This window comes from Panthera pardus, unplaced genomic scaffold (assembly GCF_024362965.1).
Source record: "Panthera pardus isolate Hobbes unplaced genomic scaffold, ASM2436296v1 HiC_scaffold_13, whole genome shotgun sequence".
Taxonomy (NCBI): Eukaryota; Metazoa; Chordata; class Mammalia; order Carnivora; family Felidae; genus Panthera; species Panthera pardus.
In genome coordinates, this window is record NW_026526688.1 from 42,274,812 (window position 1) to 42,296,997 (window position 22,186).

General features: G+C 39.7%; 1 protein-coding gene across 3 annotated transcripts in view; it reads left to right on the forward strand.

Moving 5' to 3' along the window:
• The window catches only part of ZMAT4 (zinc finger matrin-type 4), a 349,139-nt gene that overhangs the window by 322,111 nt on the left and 4,842 nt on the right, over positions 1-22,186 (forward strand). Inside the window, exon 7 of one of the 3 annotated variants that reach the window (XM_053901051.1) lies at positions 1,694-1,844. The exons of the other annotated variants lie outside the window; for them this stretch is intronic. Coding sequence (XP_053757026.1) covers positions 1,694-1,832 — 139 coding nt within the window. The 3' untranslated portion in view covers positions 1,833-1,844. The remainder of the gene's footprint in view (positions 1-1,693; positions 1,845-22,186) is intronic. 3 annotated transcript variants of the gene reach the window in all.

A 22,186-nucleotide genomic window follows, 5' to 3' on the forward strand; every position in this document is an offset into this window, starting at 1 on the left:
ATTATGCTGCCTCAGGAATCAGTGTTTCCCTCTTAGAACCCTTGGAATGTAATTCATTTCTCATGTCTTTCTTCTCAGGTATTAACAAAGTCAACAACAACAAAAAAAAAAAAAGATTTTTTTCCCCATCAGGACTTGCCAGCCCTGATTGAGAGCAGTCACCATGAATTTTAATCACAATGTCTATTTTTCAGCCCTGAATTTTCCATAATCAATTGCTTTTTGTTTATTAATTGAAAGCCAATATGTATAGGGTTTTAGAATTGCTGGATATTGACCCCTAGGAGACTACTCATTCACATTCAGAACCTGGCTGGTGTGTGCTTCTCCATAGAGCCCAAACTTATGTAAGAGGTACATTAGAAGATGATTTTTTCTTGTTGAAGTGATTCACTGTGTGGTTCTTTAAATGGGTTAACTTGTGCTGTAAATTAATTTACACAAAAGAGAGTCGAATCCTCTCTCATTATTTATTTATTTTTTAAAGGAACAAATCTATATCAGAGGTGAGATACAGGTGGATTCTCCTTATATTGACCTTTCTTTCTTACCGTGTGCCTCAGGGCTTTGCTCTGGTTTGTTTTCCTCTAGTTACTCTACCCTGTTTACATTTCTGAGGTGGGTGAAGGAGGTTGTGATGTCAGGGGCATGTTCACATGAGTGTGACTCATTGCATCCCCATAACTTCTCCGAGGGGAAAAGACTATGGTGATGGCATTTGAATAGGCACACATTGATTGTTGTTTGTTTTCCAGGATGTAGTGAGGGGATGTCAGTGTTTCACAGGACTACTGGAATCAGAATAAAGCATTCTTTGATTTCTTTTCTACTTGGCACTCCCTAACACTTCTTCTCCCATTTACTGATTGTATTAGTTTGCTAAGGTTGCTGTAACCACCACAGACTGAGTGGCTTATAAAACAGAAGTTTATTCTGTCACCGTTCTGTAGGCTAGAAATCCAACTCAATGTGTCAGTAGGACCGTGCTCCATCTGAAGGTACTGGGAAAAGATGTTTGAGGCCTCTCCCCCAGCTTCTGATAGTTCCTTGGCTTGTGGTAGCCTAAAGCCAATCTTCACATGGTGTTTTCTTGATAGACATAACTGTGTCCAAATTTCCCTTTTCTGGAAGAACACTGGTGATGTTGGATTAGATTAACTCTACTGCAGTATTAGCTCATCTTAACTAGTTACATCTGCAATGACTCTCTTTCTAAATAACGTCACATTCTGAATACTGGGAATTAGATCTTTAACATATGAATGGGAATCACATAATTCAGTCCATAACACTGACCATTTTTATCTGTTGTTGCTTAACAAATTATCCCTAAACGTGGTGCCCTAAATATTTACTATCTCACAATGATTGTGGGACAAGAATCTAGGCATGGTTTATCTAGGTTCTCTAGCTCTGGGTTTCTTCTAAAGCTTTAGTCAAGCCTGCCCTAGGGGTGAATCTGTCTACAGTCTCACTCAGGTGATTGTTGGCAGGATCTGGTTCCTGGTGAGTGGTTGGAATGAGGGTCTCCATTCCTTATGACATACTGGCCAGAGGCATTTCTGGGCATGGATAGCTCATAACAATCTGAACAAGCAACATGGCAACAGACAGTGTGGGAGGTAACAAGATGGAAATCACAGTGTTTTATAACCTGATCTAGCAATAATACTGTCCATATTCCATTTGTTAGAAGCAAGTCACTGGATCCAGTCCACACTCAAAGGGAGGGGATCTCAACAGGACAAGGATACCAGGATGCAAGGATCTTTGGAAAGCACTTCTCAGATGCTGCTTACCTTGGTCTGCCCTTGGGCCATCCTTTTTCATGAAAGCCTGTGCACGTTTGTATCCAGCTAGTTTGGTGGGCTTGCTTCTTGCCAGTAGACTTTCTAGGGTCGGCCAACCTCATTTTTTATTGTCTCTACTCCTTTCAATCCAAAATACCACTGTTTCTACTGATCTAATTTTCTCAAAAACTCTGAGAGATTTCTGTGAATCTTATTGGGGTTTGCTGTACTAGAAAAAAAAAGTCACATCCTGAAATCTCTTAGAGAAAAGCTTTTCTCTAGTTTGGATTTTGTTGAGAAGGCTGAAACAAAAGTCCTCATACTTCCCAGGGGTCCTATTGTTCCCGAGACAACTTGTATGTAGTGCCCTCACTCTCTTCAGCAGCCCCTTGTGTGGGACCCACTAATGGTCTGATCCTTCGATCTTTTTGAAGTCCTAACCAAGGGCAATGCTGTCTCATTCAGCTTTATTTCTAGACCACATTTTCCTGGCAACCTGGAAGCCATTTCTTAATTTTAGCATCTTTTGCTATCTAGAGAAGCTGAGAATTTTAAAAATCATCAAATCTTGGTTCCTTTTTGTGTAACAGTTCTTCCATCAATCTGTCACTTTTGCAGTTTACTGTAAGCAGTAAGAAGAGGCTGCAACACAGCTTGAAAATCTCCTGGGCAAGATCACCAAGTTCATTAGTGCTGGTCAAGACAAAATTGTCAGGTGGAATATGTACTTTAACAGCCGTCCCTCTCCCCAAACCCTGGGAATAAATACATATGCTCCCTGTGGCATCTCCCTGCTCTTCTCCCCGCCCCCCACTCTCCACCCCCTCTGACTTCATTGCCCTTTGTAGTTCCTATGTTTTTAGAACCCCCAGTCTGGCAAACATCTTGTTTCCAATAGTTCAAGTATTAGATTCAAGTCCTTGGACACTTAGAGGTCTGTAGTGATAGATTCATCTTACAAGCAAACCATTGACAATGCTATAGTTAGCTAATATGCTATTCCCACTACATTATCTCAATTAAAAAATACACCATAGACTTTAAAGAGTATTAAAGTCATATGGTTATATAAAGTTATAACTCTAATGATTTACATTTGAATAGTTTTTCCACTAATTTTACCATTTACAAAGGGCTTTAATTAATCCATTTATTTGTCACCAAAGTCCTATGCAGGAGTTGTCTTAACCTCAGTTTAGAGAATAGAGACCTGGGGCTCAAGGAAGATGAGTCATTTTATATCTGTTGCATGATTTAGATGGTGTCTCATGGCACCAGGACTCCAGACTACCCCAGTGTACCCTACTCTGCATCATAGAAGTCCTGCAGGGACAATATAGAGGATATAGTTATTTGGAGTGGGGATCATGATGGGAGGATCCTTTTACTAGGAGGATTTCTACATGTGCCTCAATTCTCTCTACATCATTGACTTTACCTATTATAGACACTGCAAGGACTTTTGTAGTCTGTGATTTGTTGTTTTGGTCCAGAACCAACCCAGGTGCTCTGGAGGATGCTGCATCAGGCCACGGCCTCCCAGAGACTTTCTGTGAGCACGTGCTGACTTTCTTGATCCCCTTCTTTGGCCTATGTATAATACAGAGTTTTGCTCTGTTTACAAAATGTACTGACAGCTTTCAGTAGTGGATTTGAGCATCTTCTGAAAGGGTTGACTGTTTATAGTTGGTGCTGGTTAACAAATAAACTCTGAGCCTGAAGGGGGCGGGGGGGAGAAAGGAAAAGAAAATTAGTACAGAATCCTCTTTATCTGTGGATTTGTCATTTTGGAGTTTGCTATAATTTAGATGAGCTGACAGAATACTGCTGAACTTGGAATTGAATGTCTTAAAGGATTGAGTCTGTCTCCATGGCAGCGACGTTGGCCTGGCCCCAGGATTTCAGCATGTTGGAGGTGAAAGATCCTGGAGAATGGCTTTGCCCATTTCTCCATTGAATAGCTGAAGAAGTTGAGGTTTCCCAGATGAAGCTACACTTTCAACATAGCCATTTAGTTGTAATTCCAGGCCTAGATTTTAAATTGAAGGCTCTTTTTGAGTTCACTTGTTTTGGGGTTTTGATAATAATATAATAATTGTCAAATAACTAGTATGAAAATTTCATTATCATTGTAGTATTATTTTTACCACCAGCAGGCCAGTCAGGGTACCTGAGTCCTCCCTGACCCCTCAGTGACTCTTGCATTGGTACAGACCCCATGCCTCCTCTGTCAGCTTCTAGACCTCTTCCTCTCCATCCCAGCCTGGCATCTCTCCCTGAAAACTGGCTACATCTCATCCCACCATACTTTCCAGTCTCCTTCCTAGCAATCAGCCTCACACAGTATTTCTTTTCTGTTTTTATCATTTCAGTCCCCTGTCCTTCCCTTTCCCATAAGCTCCCTACATACCCCACCAAGACATGCTTCTGCCAGCTCATTCCTTTGTTTCTACTACTCTGCTTCACGGACTTCAATTCCTATCTGCCCAAGGGCCAGCTTGAGGAGTGGCTTTCCACCTCTACAGTTGCTGACCTGGGCATACTAAGAGTCATTTGGAATTGTTGGCCTCCAGGTTCTCAAAAGGCACATACCCCAGGACATTTGCATATGAGTGGAAGGAAAGGAGGACAGCATCTCAAGGGTTTGTACATTTCCTCTCTCCTAATTCCTAAACTTACAGTCACTAAAATGTTTGAGAGAGGCTACACATTATTTGAGCATAATAGCAAGCATTCTCTCCATTATTTTTTCATTTTATCTTGCATTTTGAGAAAAATTAATGGAATTTACATGATTGTAGGACTTTTAAAAAAATGAATTTGGCAGGGAGCCTGGGAAGATAGCAGAGTAGGAGGATCCTAAGCTTACCTTATCCCATGGGTACACCTAGATCACAGCCACAGCAGTGTAACTAACCCAGAAAATAACCGAAAGACTATCAGAACAGACTCTCTGCAGTTAATCATAGAGAGTAGACCACATCGAAAATGGTAGGAGGAACAGAGACACATTCAGGAGCCAAACTCCCTGTGAGACCAACCACAGACAGGAGGGACACCAAGAGCACAGAGAAGGGTGAGGAGCAGACCACACACCTGTACCCCAGACAAGAGAGACCTCTACTGGGAAGATGAGTCCCTATAATATTTGGCATCAAAAACCAGAGGGGCTTAACTATGTGAGTTTTTACAATGAGTGAGGCTTAACTCTGAGTACTTTAAATTTCAGCAGGCTTAGCTCTGTGAGAGCCACAGAGCAGTAGGAAACTGAGTCCCTGCACTTAAACAGCCAGTATAACAAACAATCCTGTGAAGATACAGCATAGAAGCAGCAGTTGAAAACACTTGGGGTATACTGGAAAGATATTTATTTACTGATCTCAGAACATGCACTGGATGGGGAGGATCTTTATGAAACTTCTCCAAGAACAAAAGAGCTAGCGGGTGCCATTTCTCCTCACCCCCCAACCTTCAGCCTAGATACCTGGAAACCTGCCAGAACCAATGTGCAAACACTCACACCTAGCTTGCTAACAGCTTACCCTGCCTGTGTGTTCTCCTGTAGATCTGTCCCATCCAACCTGCCCCACTTGGTGGGAGTCCCTCCAAGATGGCACCTGAAATTCTACAAGCAGCCCCAATAGTGGCCAGCACTACTCCAACATGATTCTTGCCCTAGGAAGAGGGGAAGGTAACCACACACATCAGTTTGACTGTACCCCTAGCAATGAGTTAGTGGCAGACATCTGACCTCACTTTTGGCATTTCCCACCAACAAAAACCTCACAGGGGACAGGGAAATAAGAGAACCCTGTAGTCTGGAGTCACTGCAACCCCAACAGACAGACTGAGGGAAGACATCTGATCTGACCCAACTACAAGACCAAGGCAGACCCAGACTGGTCTCTTAAGGCACAAGGACCAAACCCGTTCTGCAACAGGCAAAGGGGGCCATTGCAGATGACTGGATTGAAGGCAAAAGCATTTCAATCACAACATAATGGTGCACAAAATATATGAGACACCCCTGAGTCACCTGGTTCTGGTGTACAGGGGACACTTCACTGCAGGGCACTACAGGACCTCTTCTTCATAAGACCACTACTTCTAAGATCGGGGGATGTAGATGACTTTCCTAATACATAGAAACAAACACAGAGAATTAGAAAAAATGAAGATACAGAGGAATATGTCCCCAATGAAAGAGTGTGACAAAATCACAGCAAAGGACTAAATGAAATGGAAATAAGCAATCTACCTGAAAGAGAGTTCAAGGTAATGGTCATAAGATACTTACTGGACTTGAGGAAAGAGTGGAGGACCTCAGTGAGACCTTCAACAAAGAGATAGAAAATATAAAAAAGAAGCAATCAGAGATGAAGAACTCAATAGGTGAAATTAAGAATACACAAGAGGGAATAACTAGTAGACTAGAGAAAGCAGGACAGATCAGCAACCTGGAAGACAGAGTAATGGAAAGCAACCAAGCTGAATAACAAAAAGAATAAAGATTAATAAAACAAGAATAGATTAAGGGAACTCAGCTACATCATCAAGTATAATAACATTTGCATTATAGGGATCCCAGAAGAAGAATAGAGGGGAAAGGGCACAGAAAACTTATTTGAAGAAATAATAGCTGAAAACTTTCCTAATCTGGGGAGAGAAACAGAAATCCAGATCCAGGAAGCACAGAGAGCCCCAACAAAACCTACCCAAGAAGGTTCACCCAAGACACATAGAAATTAAAATGACAAAAGTAATGAAAAAGAATTTTAAAGGCAATGGGTGAAAAGAAAATAATTTTATACAAGAGAAACCCTATAAGACTATCAGCTGGTTTTTCAGCAGAAACTTTGCAGGCCTGAAATGAATGACATAATATATTAAAAGTGATGAAAGGAGGAAACTTGCAGCAAAAAAAATATTTCACCCAATAAGGCTCTTGTTCAGAATAGAAAAATAGATCTAGCCTTTCAGGAAATGTTAAAGGGAAGTCTTTGAGTGTAAAGAAAAATAGTGAGAAAATTATGAAAGGGGGACACCTGGGTGGCTCAGTCAGTTAAGTGTCTGACTCTTGGTTTCAGCTCAGGTCATGATCTCACAGTTTGTGAGTTCAAGGCCACATTGGACTCTGTGCTGGCAGTGTGGAGCCTGCTTGGGATTCTCTCTCTCTATCCCTCTCTCTGCCCCTTGGCTGCTCACACACACACTCTCTCTCTCTCTCTCTCTCAAAATAAATAAATACACTTAAAAAAAGAGCAAGTTATTAAAGGAAAAAATTTTTCACAGGTAAATACAAACTTAATAAAAGTCATAGATTAATGATTTATAAAAACACTATGGAGGAGTGCCTGGGTGGCTCAGTTGGTTAAGTGCCCGACTTCGGCTTAGGTCATGATCTTGTGGTTCATGAGTTTGAGCCCTGCATCAGGCTCTGTGCTGACAGCTCAGAGCCTGGAGGATGCTTCGGATTCTGTGTCTCCCTCTCTCTCTGCCCCACCCCTGCTTGCATTCTTGTCTCTCAAAAGTGAATAAACGTTAAAAAAATTTTAAAAACAGTATGGAGATTAAAGCACAAAAGGAATAAAATCAATTATATGTATAAAAGTCAATCAAGTGACTCACAAAATAAAAGGATAGAAATTATGACATCATATATGTAAAACATGAGGAGAGAGTAAAAATGTAGGGCTTTAGAATGGGTTTAAACCTAAGCAACCATCAACTTAATATAGACTGCTATATGCATGGGATGTTATATGTCAACCTAATGGTAACCACAGATGAAAAGCTGGAAACCTATAACAGATATGTGAAAAATAAAGAGAAAGTAATCCAAGCATATTACTAAAGAAAGCCATCAAACCACAAGGGAAGAGAGTAAGAGAAGAAGGGAACAGAGGAACTACAAAAACAACCATAAAACAAGTAACAAAATGACAGTAAGTACATACCTATCAATAATTACATTGAATGTAAATGAACTAAATGCTTTACTCAAAAGACAGAGGTGACTGAATAGATAAAAAAGCAGGACTCATCTCTGCTGCATACAAGAGACTCACTTCAGACCTGAAGTCACTTGCATATTGAAAGTAAAGAGATAGAAAAACATTTACCATACAAATGGAAGCAAAAAGAAACCCAGGTATAAGTATAGCAATACTTATATCAGGCAAATGAATTTTAAAACAGACTGTAACATGAAATAAAGAAGGACACCGCACAATAATAAAGGGAACGATTTAACAAGAAGATATAACAATCACACCCAACATGAGAACACCCAGATACAACCATTTACAGATATAAAAGAACAAATTGATAGTAATATACTTTTAGTAGGGGGCTTTAACACTCCACTTAACATCAGTAGATGGATCATTAGACAGAAAATCAACAAAGAAACAATAGCTTTGAGTGACACTTTGGTTTAGATGGATCTAACAGATATATTCAGAACATTCCATCCAAAACAGCAGAATACATCATCTTTTCAAATGTACATGGAATCTTCTCCAGAATAAATCACATGTTAGATTACAAAACAAGTCTCAACAAAATCAGAAAAGATTAAAATCATATTAGAACAGAAATAAGTGAAAAAGAGTCTAAACAACAGTAGAATAGATCAATGAAACCAGGACATAGTTCTTTGAAAGGATAAATAACATTGATTAACCATTAGTCAGACTCATCAAAAAGAGAGAGAGAAAAGACTCAAGTAAAATCAGAAATGAGGAGAAATAACAACCAACACAACAGCAATACCAAGGATTATATATAATACAAAGGATTATGCATTATACATGAAAAATTATATGTCAATGTTTGGACAACCTAGAAGAAATGAATAAATTCCTGGAGACTTTAACCTTCTAAAACTGAATCAGGAAGAAATAAAAAATTTGAACAGACTGATTACTGACAATAAAATGGAATCAGTAATCAAAAACTCTCAACAAATGAAAGTCCAGGAACAGATGACTTTGCAGGTGAATTCAACCAAATATTTAAAGAGTTAATACCTCTTCTGCTCAAACTATTCCAAAATTTAGAAGAGGAAGGAAAATTTCCAAAATAATTCCATGAGGCCAGCATTACCCTGATACCAAAACCAGATAAAGACACTACAAAAAAGAAAACTACAAGGCCAATATCTCTGGTGAACATAGATGCAAAATCTTCAACAAAATATTAGCAAACCGAATCCAATAATACATTTAAAAAATCATTCACCACAATTAAGTGGGATTTATTCCAGGGATGCAAGGTGGTTCAATATTTGCAAATCAACCAATGTGATGCATCACATTAACAACATAAAGGATATAAAACCATATGAATATCTCACTAGATGCAGAAAGAGCATTTGACAAAGTACAAGATACATTCATGATAAACTCTCTCAACAAAGTAGGATTAGAGGGAACATACCTCAATTTAATGAAAGCCGTATATGAGAAACCCATAGCTAACATCATACTCAATGGTGAAAAACTGAAAACTTTTCCTCTAAGATGAGGAATAAGACAAGGATGTCCATTCTCACCACTTTTATTCAACATAGTACTGGAAGTCCTAGCCACAACAATCAGACAGGAAAAAAATAAAAGGCATCTAAATTGATAAGGAAGAAGTAAAACTTTCAGTATTTGTGGATAGCATGATACTGTATATAGAAAACCGTAAAGACTCCACTAAAATATTGCTAGAACTGATTAATGAATTCAGTGAAGTCACAGGATACAAAATCAACATACAAAAATCTGTTACATTACTATACACTAATAAAGTAACAGAAATTTTGAAATAATCTCATTTACAATTGAACTACCAAGGAATAACATATGTAGGAGTAAACTGAACGAAGGAGGTGAAAGACCTGTATTCCAAAAACTATAAAACTCTGATGAAAGAAATTGAGGATGATATAAGCAAATGGAAAAATATTCCATGCTCATGGATTGGGAGAACCAATATTGTTAAAATGTCCATACTACCTAAAGCAATCTATAGATTTAATGCAATCAATCTCTATAAAAATACAAACAATAGTTTTCACAGACCTAGAACTAATAATCATGAAATTTGAATTTTTTTTTTTTGTATTTCAAGAGGCTTTATTTTAAAAAAAAATTTTTATGAGCCATTATAAACACACACATGTATGTAATGAGAATTATATAATAAACCCTTTTAGATCCATTACCCAAATTCAAGACTACCAAGATTTTTCCATTTAGTTCTGTTTCTTTTGTTTTTTGGTTTTTTTGCTGAAGTATTTGAAAACAAATTCCACATCCAGTGTTGTTTCATCCTGCCTTATGTTGAGCATATCTCTTTTTTTTTTTTTTTTTAATATATGAAATTTACTGTCAAATTGGTTTCCATACAACACCCAGTGCTCATCCCAAAAGGTGCCCTCCTCAATACCCATCACCCACCCTGCCCTCCCTCCCACCCCCCATCAACCCTCAGTTTGTTCTCAGTTTTTAACAATCTCTTATGCTTTGGCTCTCTCCCACTCTAACCTCTTTTTTTTTTTTTTCCCTTCCCCTCCCCCATGGGTTTCTGTTACGTTTCTCAGGATCCACATAAGAGTGAAACCATATGGTATCTGTCTTTCTCTGTATGGCTTATTTCACTTAGCATCACACTCTCCAGTTCCATCCATGTTGCTACAAAAGGCCATATTTCATTTTTTCTCATTGCCACGTAGTATTCCATTGTGTATATAAACCACAATTTCTTTATCCATTCATCAGTTGATGGACATTTAGGCTCTTTCCATAATTTGGCTATTGTTGAGAGTGCTGCTATAAACATTGGGGTACAAGTGCCCCTATGCATCAGTACTCCTGTATCCCTTGGATAAATTCCTAGCAGTGCTATTGCTGGGTCATAGGGTAGGTCTATTTTTAATTTTCTGAGGAACCTCCACACTGCTTTCCAGAGCGGCTGCACCAATTTGCATTCCCACCAACAGTGCAAGAGGGTTCCTGTTTCTCCACATCCTCTCCAGCATCTATAGTCCCCTGATTTCTTCATTTTGGCCACTCTGACTGGCGTGAGGTGGTATCTGAGTGTGGTTTTGATTTGTATTTCCCTGATAAGGAGCGACGTTGAACATCTTTTCATGTGCCTGTTGGCCATCCGGATGTCTTCTTTAGAGAAGTGTCTATTCATGTTTTCTGCCCATTTCTTCACTGGGTTATTTGTTTTTCGGGTGTGGAGTTTGATGAGCTCTTTATAGATTTTGGATACTAGCCCTTTGTCCGATGTGTCATTTGCAAATATCTTTTCCCATTCCGTCGGTTGCCTTTTAGTTTTGTTGGTTGTTTCCTTTGCTGTGCAGAAGCTTTTTATCTTCATAAGGTCCCAGTAATTCACTTTTGCTTTTAATTCCCTTGCCTTTGGGGATGTGCCGAGTAAGAGATTGCTACGGCTGAGGTCAGAGAGGTCTTTTCCTGCTTTCTCCTCTAAGGTTTTGATGGTTTCCTGTCTCACATTCAGGTCCTTTATCCATTTTGAGTTTATTTTTGTGAATGGTGTGAGAAAGTGGTCTAGTTTCAACCTTCTGCATGTTGCTGTCCAGTTCTCCCAGCACCATTTGTTAAAGAGACTGTCTTTTTTCCATTGGATGTTCTTTCCTGCTTTGTCAAAGATGAGTTGGCCATACATTTGTGGGTCTAGTTCTGGGGTTTCTATTCTATTCCATTGGTCTATGTGTCTGTTTTTATGCCAATACCATGCTGTCTTGATGATTACAGCTCTGTAGTAGAGGCTAAAGTCTGGGATTGTGATGCCTCCTGCTTTGGTCTTCTTCTTCAAAATTACTTTGGCTATTCGGGGCCTTTTGTGGTTCCATATGAATTTTAGGATTGCTTGTTCTAGTTTCGAGAAGAATGCTGGTGCAATTTTGATTGGGATTGCATTGAATGTGTAGATAGCTTTGGGTAGTATTGACATTTTGACAATATTTATTCTTCCAATCCATGAGCAGGGAATGTCTTTCCATTTCTTTATATCTTCTTCAATTACCTGCATAAGCTTTCTATAGTTTTCAGCATACAGATCTTTTACATCTTTGGTTAGATTTATTCCTAGGTATTTTATGCTTCTTGGTGCAATTGTGAATGGGATCAGTTTCTTCATTTGTCTTTCTGTTGCTTCATTGTTAGTGTATAAGAATGCAACTGATTTCTGCACATTGATTTTGTATCCTGCAACTTTGCTGAATTCATGTATCAGTTCTAGCAGACTTTTGGTGGAGTCTATCGGATTTTCCAAGTATAATATCATGTCATCTGCAAAAAGCGAAAGCTTGACTTCATCTTTGCCAATTTTGATGCCTTTGATTTCCTTTTGTTGTCTGATTGCTGATGCTAGAACTTCCAGCACTATATTAAATAGCAGCGGTGACAGTGGGCATCCCTGTCGTGTTCCTGATCTCAGGGAAAAAGCTCTCAGTTTTTCCCCGTTGAGGATGATGTTAGCTGTGGGCTTTTCATAAATGGCCTTTATGATCTTTAAGTATGTTCCTTCTATCCCGACTTTCTCAAGGGTTTTTATTAAGAAAGGGTGCTGGATTTTGTCAAAGGCCTTTTCTGCATCGATTGACAGGATCATATGGTTCTTCTCTTTTTTTTTGTTAATGTGATGTATCACGTTGATCGATTTGCGAATGTTGAACCAGCCCTGCATCCCAGGAATGAATCCCACTTGATCATGGTGAATAATTCTTTTTATATGCTGTTGAATTCGATTTGCTAGTATCTTATTGAGAATTTTTGCATCCATATTCATCAGAGATATTGGCCTGTAGTTCTCTTTTTTTACTGGGTCTCTGTCTGGTTTAGGAATCAAAGTAATACTGGCTTCATAGAATGAGTCTGGAAGTTTTCCTTCCCTTTCTATTTCTTGGAATAGCTTGAGAAGGATAGGTATTATCTCTGCTTTAAACGTCTGGTAGAACTCCCCTGGGAAGCCATCTGGTCCTGGACTCTTATTTGTTGGGAGATTTTTGATAACCGATTCAATTTCTTCGCTGGTTATGGGTCTGTTCAAGCTTTCTATTTCCTCCTGACTGAGTTTTGGAAGAGTGTGGGTGTTTAGGAATTTGTCCATTTCTTCCAGGTTGTCCAATTTGTTGGCATATAATTTTTCATAGTATTCCCTGATAATTGTTTGTATCTCTGAGGGATTGGTTGTAATCATTCCATTTTCATTCATGATTTTATCTATTTGGGTCATCTCCCTTTTCTTTTTGAGAAGCCTGGCTAGAGGTTTGTCAATTTTGTTTATTTTTTCAAAAAACCAACTCTTGGTTTCGTTGATCTGCTCTACCGTTTTTTTAGATTCTATATTGTTTATTTCTGCTCTGATCTTTATGATTTCTCTTCTTCTGCTGGGTTTAGGCTGCCTTTGCTGTTCTGCTTCTATTTCCTTTAGGTGTGCTGTTAGATTTTGTATTTGGGATTTTTCTTGTTTCTTGAGATAGGCCTGGATTGCAATGTATTTTCCTCTCAGGACTGCCTTCGTTGCGTCCCAAAGCGTTTGGATTGTTGTATTTTCATTTTTGTTTGTTTCCATATATTTTTTAATTTCTTCTCTAATTGCCTGGTTGACCCACTCATTCGTTAGTAGGGTATTCTTTAACCTCCATGCTTTTGGAGGTTTTCCAGACTTTTTCCTGTGGTTGATTTCAAGCTTCATAGCATTGTGGTCTGAAAGTATGCATGGTATAATTTCAATTCTTGTAATCTTATGAAGGGCTGTTTTGTGACCCAGTATATGATCTATCTTGGAGAATGTTCCATGTGCACTCGAGAAGAAAGTATATTCTGTTGCTTTGGGATGCAGAGTTCTAAATATATCTGTCAAGTCCATCTGATCCAATGTATCATTCAGGGCCCTTGTTTCTTTATTGACTGTGTGTCTAGATGATCTATCCATTTCTGTAAGTGGGGTGTTAAAGTCCCCTGCAATGACCACATTCTTATCAATAAGGTTGCTTATGTTTATGAGTAATTGTTTTATATATCTGGGGGCTCCGGTATTCGGCGCATAGACATTTATAATAGTTAGCTCTTCCTGATGGATAGACCCTGTGATTATTATATAATGCCCTTCTTCATCTCTTGTTACAGCCTTTAATTTAAAGTCTAGTTTGTCTGATATAAGTATGGCTACTCCAGCTTTCTTCTGGCTTCCAGTAGCATGATAAATAGTTCTCCATCCCCTCACTCTCAATCTAAAGGTGTCCTCAGATCTAAAATGAGTCTCTTGTAGACAGCAAATAGATGGGTCTTGTTTTTTTATCCATTCTGATACTCTATGTCTTTTAGTTGGCGCATTTAATCCATTTACATTCAGTGTTATTATAGAAAGATACGGGTTTAGAGTCATTGTGATGTCTGTATGTTTTATGCTTGTAGTGATGTCTCTGGTACTTTGTCTCACAGGATCCCCCTTAGGATCTCTTGTAGGGCTGGTTTCGTGGTGACAAATTCCTTCAGTTTTTGTTTGTTTGGGAAGACCTTTATCTCTCCTTCTATTCTAAATGACAGACTTGCTGGATAAAGGATTCTCGGCTGCATATTTTTTCTGTTTAACACACTGTAGATATCGTGCCAAGCCTTTCTGGCCTGCCAAGTTTCAAAGGAGAGATCAGTCACGAGTCTTATAGGTCTCCCTTTATATGTGAGGGCACGTTTATCCCTTGCTGCTTTCAGAATTTTCTCTTTATCCTTGTATTTTGCCAGTTTCACTATGATATGTCGTGCAGAAGATCGATTGAAGTTACGTCTGAAGGGAGTTCTCTGTGCCTCTTGGATTTCAATGCCTTTTTCCTTCCCCAGTTCAGGGAAGTTCTCAGCTATAATTTCTTCAAGTACCCCTTCAGCACCTTTCCCTCTCTCTTCCTCCTCTGGGATACCAATTATGCGTATATTATTTCTTTTTAGTGTATCACTTAGTTCTCTAATTTTCCCCTCATACTCCTGGATTTTTTTATCTCTCTTTCTTTCAGCTTCCTCTTTCTCCATAACTTTATCTTCTAGTTCACCTATTCTCTCCTCTGCCTCTTCAAGCCGAGCCGTCGTGGTTTCCATTTTGTTTTGCATTTCGTTTAAAGCGTTTTTCAGCTCCTTGTGACTGGTCCTTAGTCCCTTGATCTCTGTGGCAAGAGATTCTCTGCTGTCCTGTATACTGTTTTCAAGCCCAGCAATTAATTTTATGACTATTATTCTAAATTCACTTTCTGTTATATTATTTAAATCCTTTTTGATCAGTTCATTAGCTGTTGTTATTTCCTGGAGATTCTTCTGAGGGGAATTCTTCCGTTTGGTCATTTTGGATAGTCCCTGGAGTGGTGAGGACCTGCAGGGCACTTCCCCTGTGCTGTGGTGTATAACTGGAGTTGGTGGGCGGGGCCGCAGTCTGACCTGATGTCTGCCCCCAGCCCACCGCTGGGGCCACAGTCAAACTGGTGTGTGCCTTCTCTTCCCCTCTCCTAGGGGCGGGATTCACTGTGGGGTGGCGTGGCCCGTCTGGGCTACTTGCACACTGCCAGGCTTGTGTTGCTGGGGATCTGGCGTATTAGCTGGGGTGGGTAGGCAAGGTGCACGGGGGCTGGAGGGGCAGGCTTAGCTCACTTCTCCTTAGGTGATCCACTTCAGGAGGGGCCCTGTGGCAGCGAGAGGGAGTCAGATCCGCTGCCAGAGGTTTGGCTGCGCAGATGCACAGAGTTGGGTGTTTGCGCGGAGCGAGCAAGTTCCCTGGCAGGAACTGGTTCCCTTTGGGATTTTGGCTGGGGGATGGGCGGGGGAGATGGCGCTGGCGAGCGCCTTTGTTCCCCGCCAAGCTGAGCTCTGCCGTCCGGGGGCTCAGCAGCTCTCCCTCCCTTTGTCCTCCAGCCTTCCCGCTTTCTGAGCAGAGCTTTTAACTTATGACCTCCCAGACGCTAAGTCGCGCTTGCTGTTGGAACACAGTCTGTCCGGCCCCTCCGCTTTTGCCAGCCAGACTCGGGGGCTCCGCTTGGCCGGCGAGCCGCCCCTCCGCCCCGGCTCCCTCCCGCCAGTCCGTGGAGCGCGCACCGCCTTGCCGCCCTTCCTACCCTCTTCCGTGGGCCTCTCGTCTGCACTTGGCTCCGGAGACTCCGTTCTGCTAATCATCTGGCGGTTTTCTGGGTTCTTTAGGCAGGTGTAGGTGGAATCTAAGTGATCAGCAGGACGCGCGGTGAGCCCAGCATCCTCCTACGCCGCCATCTTCCGGACTCCCGAAATTTGAATTTTAAATTAAAAAAACTTTTTTTAATGTTTGTTTATTTTTGAGAGAGACAGAGCATGAGTGGATGAGGGGCAGGAGGAGAGAGAGACAGAGAATCTGAAGCAGGCTCCAGGCTCTGAGCTATCAGCACAGAACCTGACATGGGGGTCAAACCCATGAACTGTGAGATCATGACCTGAGCCAAAGTCGGAGCTTAACTGACTGAGCCACCCAGGCACACCTAAATAATCCTGAAATTTGTATGGAACCACAAAAGACCTCAAAAAGCCAAAGCAATACTGAAAAAGAAGAACAAAACTGGAGGTATCACAATTCCAGATTTAAAGATATGCTACAGAGCTGTAGTAATCAAAACAGTATGATACTATCACAAAAATAGACACATAGATCAACAGAATGGATTAGAAAGCCAAGAAATAAGCCCACACCTTTATGATCCATTAATCTACAACAAAGGAGCCAAGAATATACAATGGGAAAAGTTCTCTTCAACAAATGGTGTTGGGAAAACCGGACAGCTACCTGCAAAAGAATTAGACAACTTTCTTATACCACACACACACACACACACACACACACACACTCAAAATAGATTAAAGACCTAAATGTGAGGCCCAAAACCATAAAATTCCCAGAAGAAAACATAGGCAGTAACCACTTTTACACTAGTCATAGAAACATTTTTTTTAGATATGTCTCCTTTGGCAAGGGAAACAAAAACAAAGTTAAACTATTTGGACTATACCAAAATAAAAAGCTTTTGCCTAGTGAAGGAAACCATCAACAAAACAAAAGGGCAATCTACTGAATAGGAGAAGATATTTACAAATGACATATCTGATAAGGGGTTAATATCTAAAACATACAAAGAACTTCTACAGTAACACCAAAAATCCCACAAACGATCCAATTAAAAATAGGCAAGGACACAAATAGACATTTTTCCCAAAAAGACATGCAGATGACCAAAGATATGTGAAAAGATGCTCAACATCACTAAATCATCAGGGATGCAAATCAAAACACAATGAATGGGGTGCCTGGGTGGCTCAGTTGGTTGAGCATATGACTTCAGCTCAGGTTATAATCTCATGGTTTGTGAGTTTGAGCCCCACATCAGGCTGTCGGCTGTCAGCGACAGAGAGCCCACTGTGGATCCTCTGTCCCCTCTCTCTTTGCCCCTCCCCCACTCGCTCAAAAATAAATAAGCATTAAATAAAAACAACAATGAAATATCACCTCACACCTGTCAGAGTGACTAAAATGAAAAACACAGGAACAATAACAACAGCAACAAATGTCAGTGAGGCTATGGAGGAAAAGGAACCCTCAGGCACTGTTAGTGGGAATGTAAACCGGTGTAGCCACTGTGGAAAACAGTGTGGAGGTTCCTAAAAAGATAAAAAATAAAAAATTCCATAGATGAATGGATAAGGAAGATGCAAAACCATGGAAAAGAATGAAATCTTGTCATTTGCAACAATACAGGTGCATCTGGAGGGTATAATGCTACATAAGTGAAATAGTCAGAGAAAGACAAATACCATGTGCTTTCATGTGTATGTGGAACTTAAGAAACAAAATAAATGAACAATGGAAAACAGAGACAAAAAAAATAAGACTTTTAAATATAGATTATAAACTGGTGGTTGCCAGAGGGATGTGGGTGAGAAGATGGATGGATAGGTGAGGGGGATTAAGAGTACACTTATCATGAGCACCGAGTATGTATAGAATTGTATTGTATACCTGAAACTAATATACTACTGTATATTAATTATAATTCAATTATATAAAATATATATAACATAATTGTGTATATATGTATCTATATATAAATATACATAAAAGAACATATAAAAGAAATATGGTTTGTATTTCAAAACATATCTGATTTCAAATACTTTTGGTGGTTCTAGACCAGCACTGTCTGGTAGAATCCCCTGTGATGATGGAAATGATTTGTATCTATTCTATACAGTGCAGTAGCTACTAGCTACGTGTGCCTATGGAGTACTTGAAATGTGGCCAGTGTGACTGAGGAACTGAATTTTTAATTGTATGCAGTTTTAATTATTTTATATTTAAATAGTCACCTGTAGACTGGGTATGATAGTGGACAGTATAGTCTGCACAATCTTAGCCTTTTTTTTTTTTTTTGGCAGGAGGGAACATTGTGCACCCATCAAATATTAGCATTCATCCCACCCCCACTATCTTTGTGCTATATGCCATTGTTTTCCATGATTCTTCACCTGGAAACATGTAGAACTAAAGCTGCCCTTGGGTAGGTAGTGAGAAAGCATATCTCACTTCAACATCCTTTCTTTCTGCCAATTACAGAAGATACAGAAATCTACTTAGCCTAATGCAGAGGCCCATGTAGCCAAGTGATACTAGTACTAATAATTATAGTAAGAGATAACACTGATTTGTTGTTCCATATGGACGAGTATATAGTATGTACTAACTCATTTCATCTCCATAGCAGCCTGTGAAATCTCTACTATTATTATATCATCCCCATCTAATGGATCAGGAGACTGAAGTAAAGACCACAGAGCTACTAAGTGCTAGATCTTGGATTTGAGGTCTGTCATTTGATGGTAGAGCTCACTCTCTGACAACTTCAGTGTCCAGAATTTCTATTGTGGATTCGTTACTTAGACACGATTGATTAAATCATTGGCCACATCACTGAACTCTACAGTCCTCCTCCCCTCTGCAGAGGTCATGACAATATCATTTGGCTCAAAGCCTCAACCCCTCTAATCACATGGTGGATCTTTCCGGCATGGCCAGCCTTCATCTTAAAATTATGTAGGGACTTACCATGAGTCACCTCATTAGCATGAGCTGTCAGAGCCCACCAAGAATAACAAAGGCACTCCTATCATTTCATTGATGGCTTTCTTCCTGTGCAAAAGCTTTTTAGTTTGATGTAGTCCCAATTGTTTTATTTTTGCTTTTGTTTCCCTTGCCTGAGGAAACAGATCCAGAAAAATGTTTCTATGGCTGATGTCAACATGGTTACTGCCTTTTTTTTTTTTTTTTCTGGGAGTTTTATGGTTTCTGGTGTCACATTTAGGTCTTTAATCTATTTTGAGTTTATTTTTGTGTATGGTGTAAGAAAGTGGTCCAGTTTCATTCTTTTGCATATAGCTGTCCAGTTTTCCCAACACCATTTGTTGAAAAGACTTTTTCCCACTATATGTCCTGTCGCCTTTGCCATGGATTAAGTGACCATAAGTGTGGGTTTATTTCTGGACTCTCTATTCTGTTCCATTGCTCTGTGTGTCTATATTTTGTGCCAGTAACATACTATTTTGTTTACTACAGCTTTGTAATATATCTTGAAATCTGAAATTGTGATACCTCCAGCTTTGTTCTTCCCCACGGTAATGCTATTGCCTCCTTTGTCATACATTAGTTGAGTATACTTTATGTGGTGACAAAAGGTAACTGTTTTTATCATGGTGAGTATTTCGTGATGTATATACTGCTGAAATCACTATGCTTTACACCTGAAACTAATATAACATTGTACATCAATTATACTTCAATTAAAAATAAATAAACACAGGGAAAAAAGCCAAATGTCACTTTGTAAATGTTAAAAACCAAAACCAAAACCAAAAACCAAAAACCAAAGGTACTCCTAATAAGTGGAAAATTCCAAGGGCTTTGAATCTCCACCCCAAGAAGCTGGGACAAAAAAACAAACAAACAAACAAACAAACAATTTCTTATTATATAGTAGATATAGCAGCTACATCAGAAATTTATTTTCAAGTGATTAGGAGCAAGGGTAAAGAGAAAAATCTCTAAATTTTTTGTAGTTACTGGACATATTCATATGTATTATCTCATTTAGTTCTCATGACACTCCTATAGGAAAGATATTATGGATGTCTTTGTTTTATTGATGGATAAACTGAAACCAATAACGTAAAAACACAGTACATAAATATCCAACTAGCAATAGTGTTGGAGTTTAAAATCAAGTTTTCTGACTTTAAATCACAAGCCCTTCGAACCTGTAAGACTAGAAGACAGAGATAAGAATAGAGATGCTTTGAATTCTTAATTGTTTTTCTTATCTGTGAATGAAGGCTGGAAATGGATTTGCCCAAGATAGAGCAGGAACTGAGGAATGTAGTAGCTGGGAGTTAGGCTTTTTCCCAATGTACCAATTGATTCCTTCTCTGGTCTCATGTGTTTCTTTGGAGAAGGATAAGCTTTGACTTTGTCAGCACTTATTGCGAGCATTGAAAATACAGAAGTCCCAGGCTTCTCTGGAGGGAGGACAGATAGTAAACACAAGATGGCAATATGATGTGGTTACAGAAACAATAGAAGAAAGCACTTGGGATGGGTCCTAACTAGGATGGGTAGGGAAGCGGGAGTCAGGAGAGATTTCTTGCAGGAGACAGAGTAGGAGCTTAGTGAGGCTTAGAAGCAAACTGAGACTAACCAGGCCTCCCAATCTATAAGTGAATGGAAAAGGGGTACTGGACTCTTACCTAGATCTAGGAGGCTGATGGGTCCTGGTGATGCCCGAAAGCCTAACTAACACTTTGTAACTTCCTTGTTCTTGCATCTGCCTCAGTTGTGGCTAGCACCCCATCGTAGAAAGAATGGAGTCCCCCAAATTAGGGGGATTGGGATGTGAGCATGCAGGCCTCAGAAATGCTAGGGGTAAATGAGTGTGTCAGGGGTTCTGTTGAATTTTTCATCTATAAAATGAGTACTTTGGATTTTCCTATATGATCCCTGGGGTCCTTCGAACTCTCACATTTCATTATTTTGTGATTTCATAAAAAATGTTTTGCAAAGCAAATGAATAGTGTAAACAAGATTATAGAGAGAATATTTGCCTTCTTAAGGGAATAAATTGTTCTCAAGTACTTCGGGAGCGTTCATTTGCATATAAACAATGCAAATTCTATATAAACAGAGGAGGCTTGTTTTCTTAGGTGTTTTGGTAAGTTAATTACAAATCATTCTTGTCAATTTTGCTAGTCTATGTGTATTAGGAAGTAATAGACCTGCATTCATTTTAAATATCCTGTACTTCTGAATATTCACAGTTTCTTGAATGTTCGTAATAGCTGACTTTTCTCTGAATTAGCCTGATTCTTGAATCTTAAATGATTTATTTATTCAGTGGGTTATAGATACACAGGATTTGTTTTTCCAAGAAGGATTTGGAGAAATTCATCCTGCCAGTGTTTTTAACTCCTGGTGTCTTATGGTCTTTCTACATCTTTCTCCCCCTGTAACTTTGAGTGCTTCTCCCCTCCACCCCCACCCCTATCACTCAGACTACATAAACTTCCACTAACAACTAACATTTTGCAAGTATTTTATTTGTTTAGACAAATTTCAAAGATTTGGGCATCACACAGAGGTAGCACCATGCCCAAAAGTCCATTTTCCTTGTTCCGTTCTCTCCATGCTTCATCTTTTCTCCCACATTTTTTCTCTTCTCCTCTTTCTTCTGCAACCCACCTCATTCCCTGCCATTCACGACTCTCAGAAGCAGGACACGCTGCATCCTTTGGCACAGCAGTTTACTGACCACTTGCTGTGGCTTGGGCATTTTCTTGAGGTTTTGTTCTCTACTCCCTAGTGGCGGCTCAAAATATTCCAAATGCATTTGGTTGGGGCAGGGTAAGTTAGAGGAAGGATATTTAAAGGAAGCATGCTTCCACTAAAAGGAATGGGGAAATCTGGGCAAGGCTAGGAGTGAAGGATGAGCTCCCAGGCAGAAGGAAGCACTTATACAAACTGTAAAAGCACATGGGAGTGTGGCAGGTTCAGAAACGTCCGTGATGGGATTTTAGAATGATTACGGGGTCATTGATGAAAAGATCGAGCTGGAGGAGAAGCCCTGGCCATATCACAAATGACTTTTGTTTATTACATTTTTCTCCAGTAGGAACCTAGTGAAACACTGTAACACCTGTGTGATGACACAGCAGAGCTGGTTGCAAAGGTGCCAGATAGAAGCCGAGTGTAATGTCAAGGGCCCGGAAGAGGCCATGGGTGGGAGGTGCAGAGGACATGCCATATTTCAGAGTAAAATAGGAGGCCAGTAA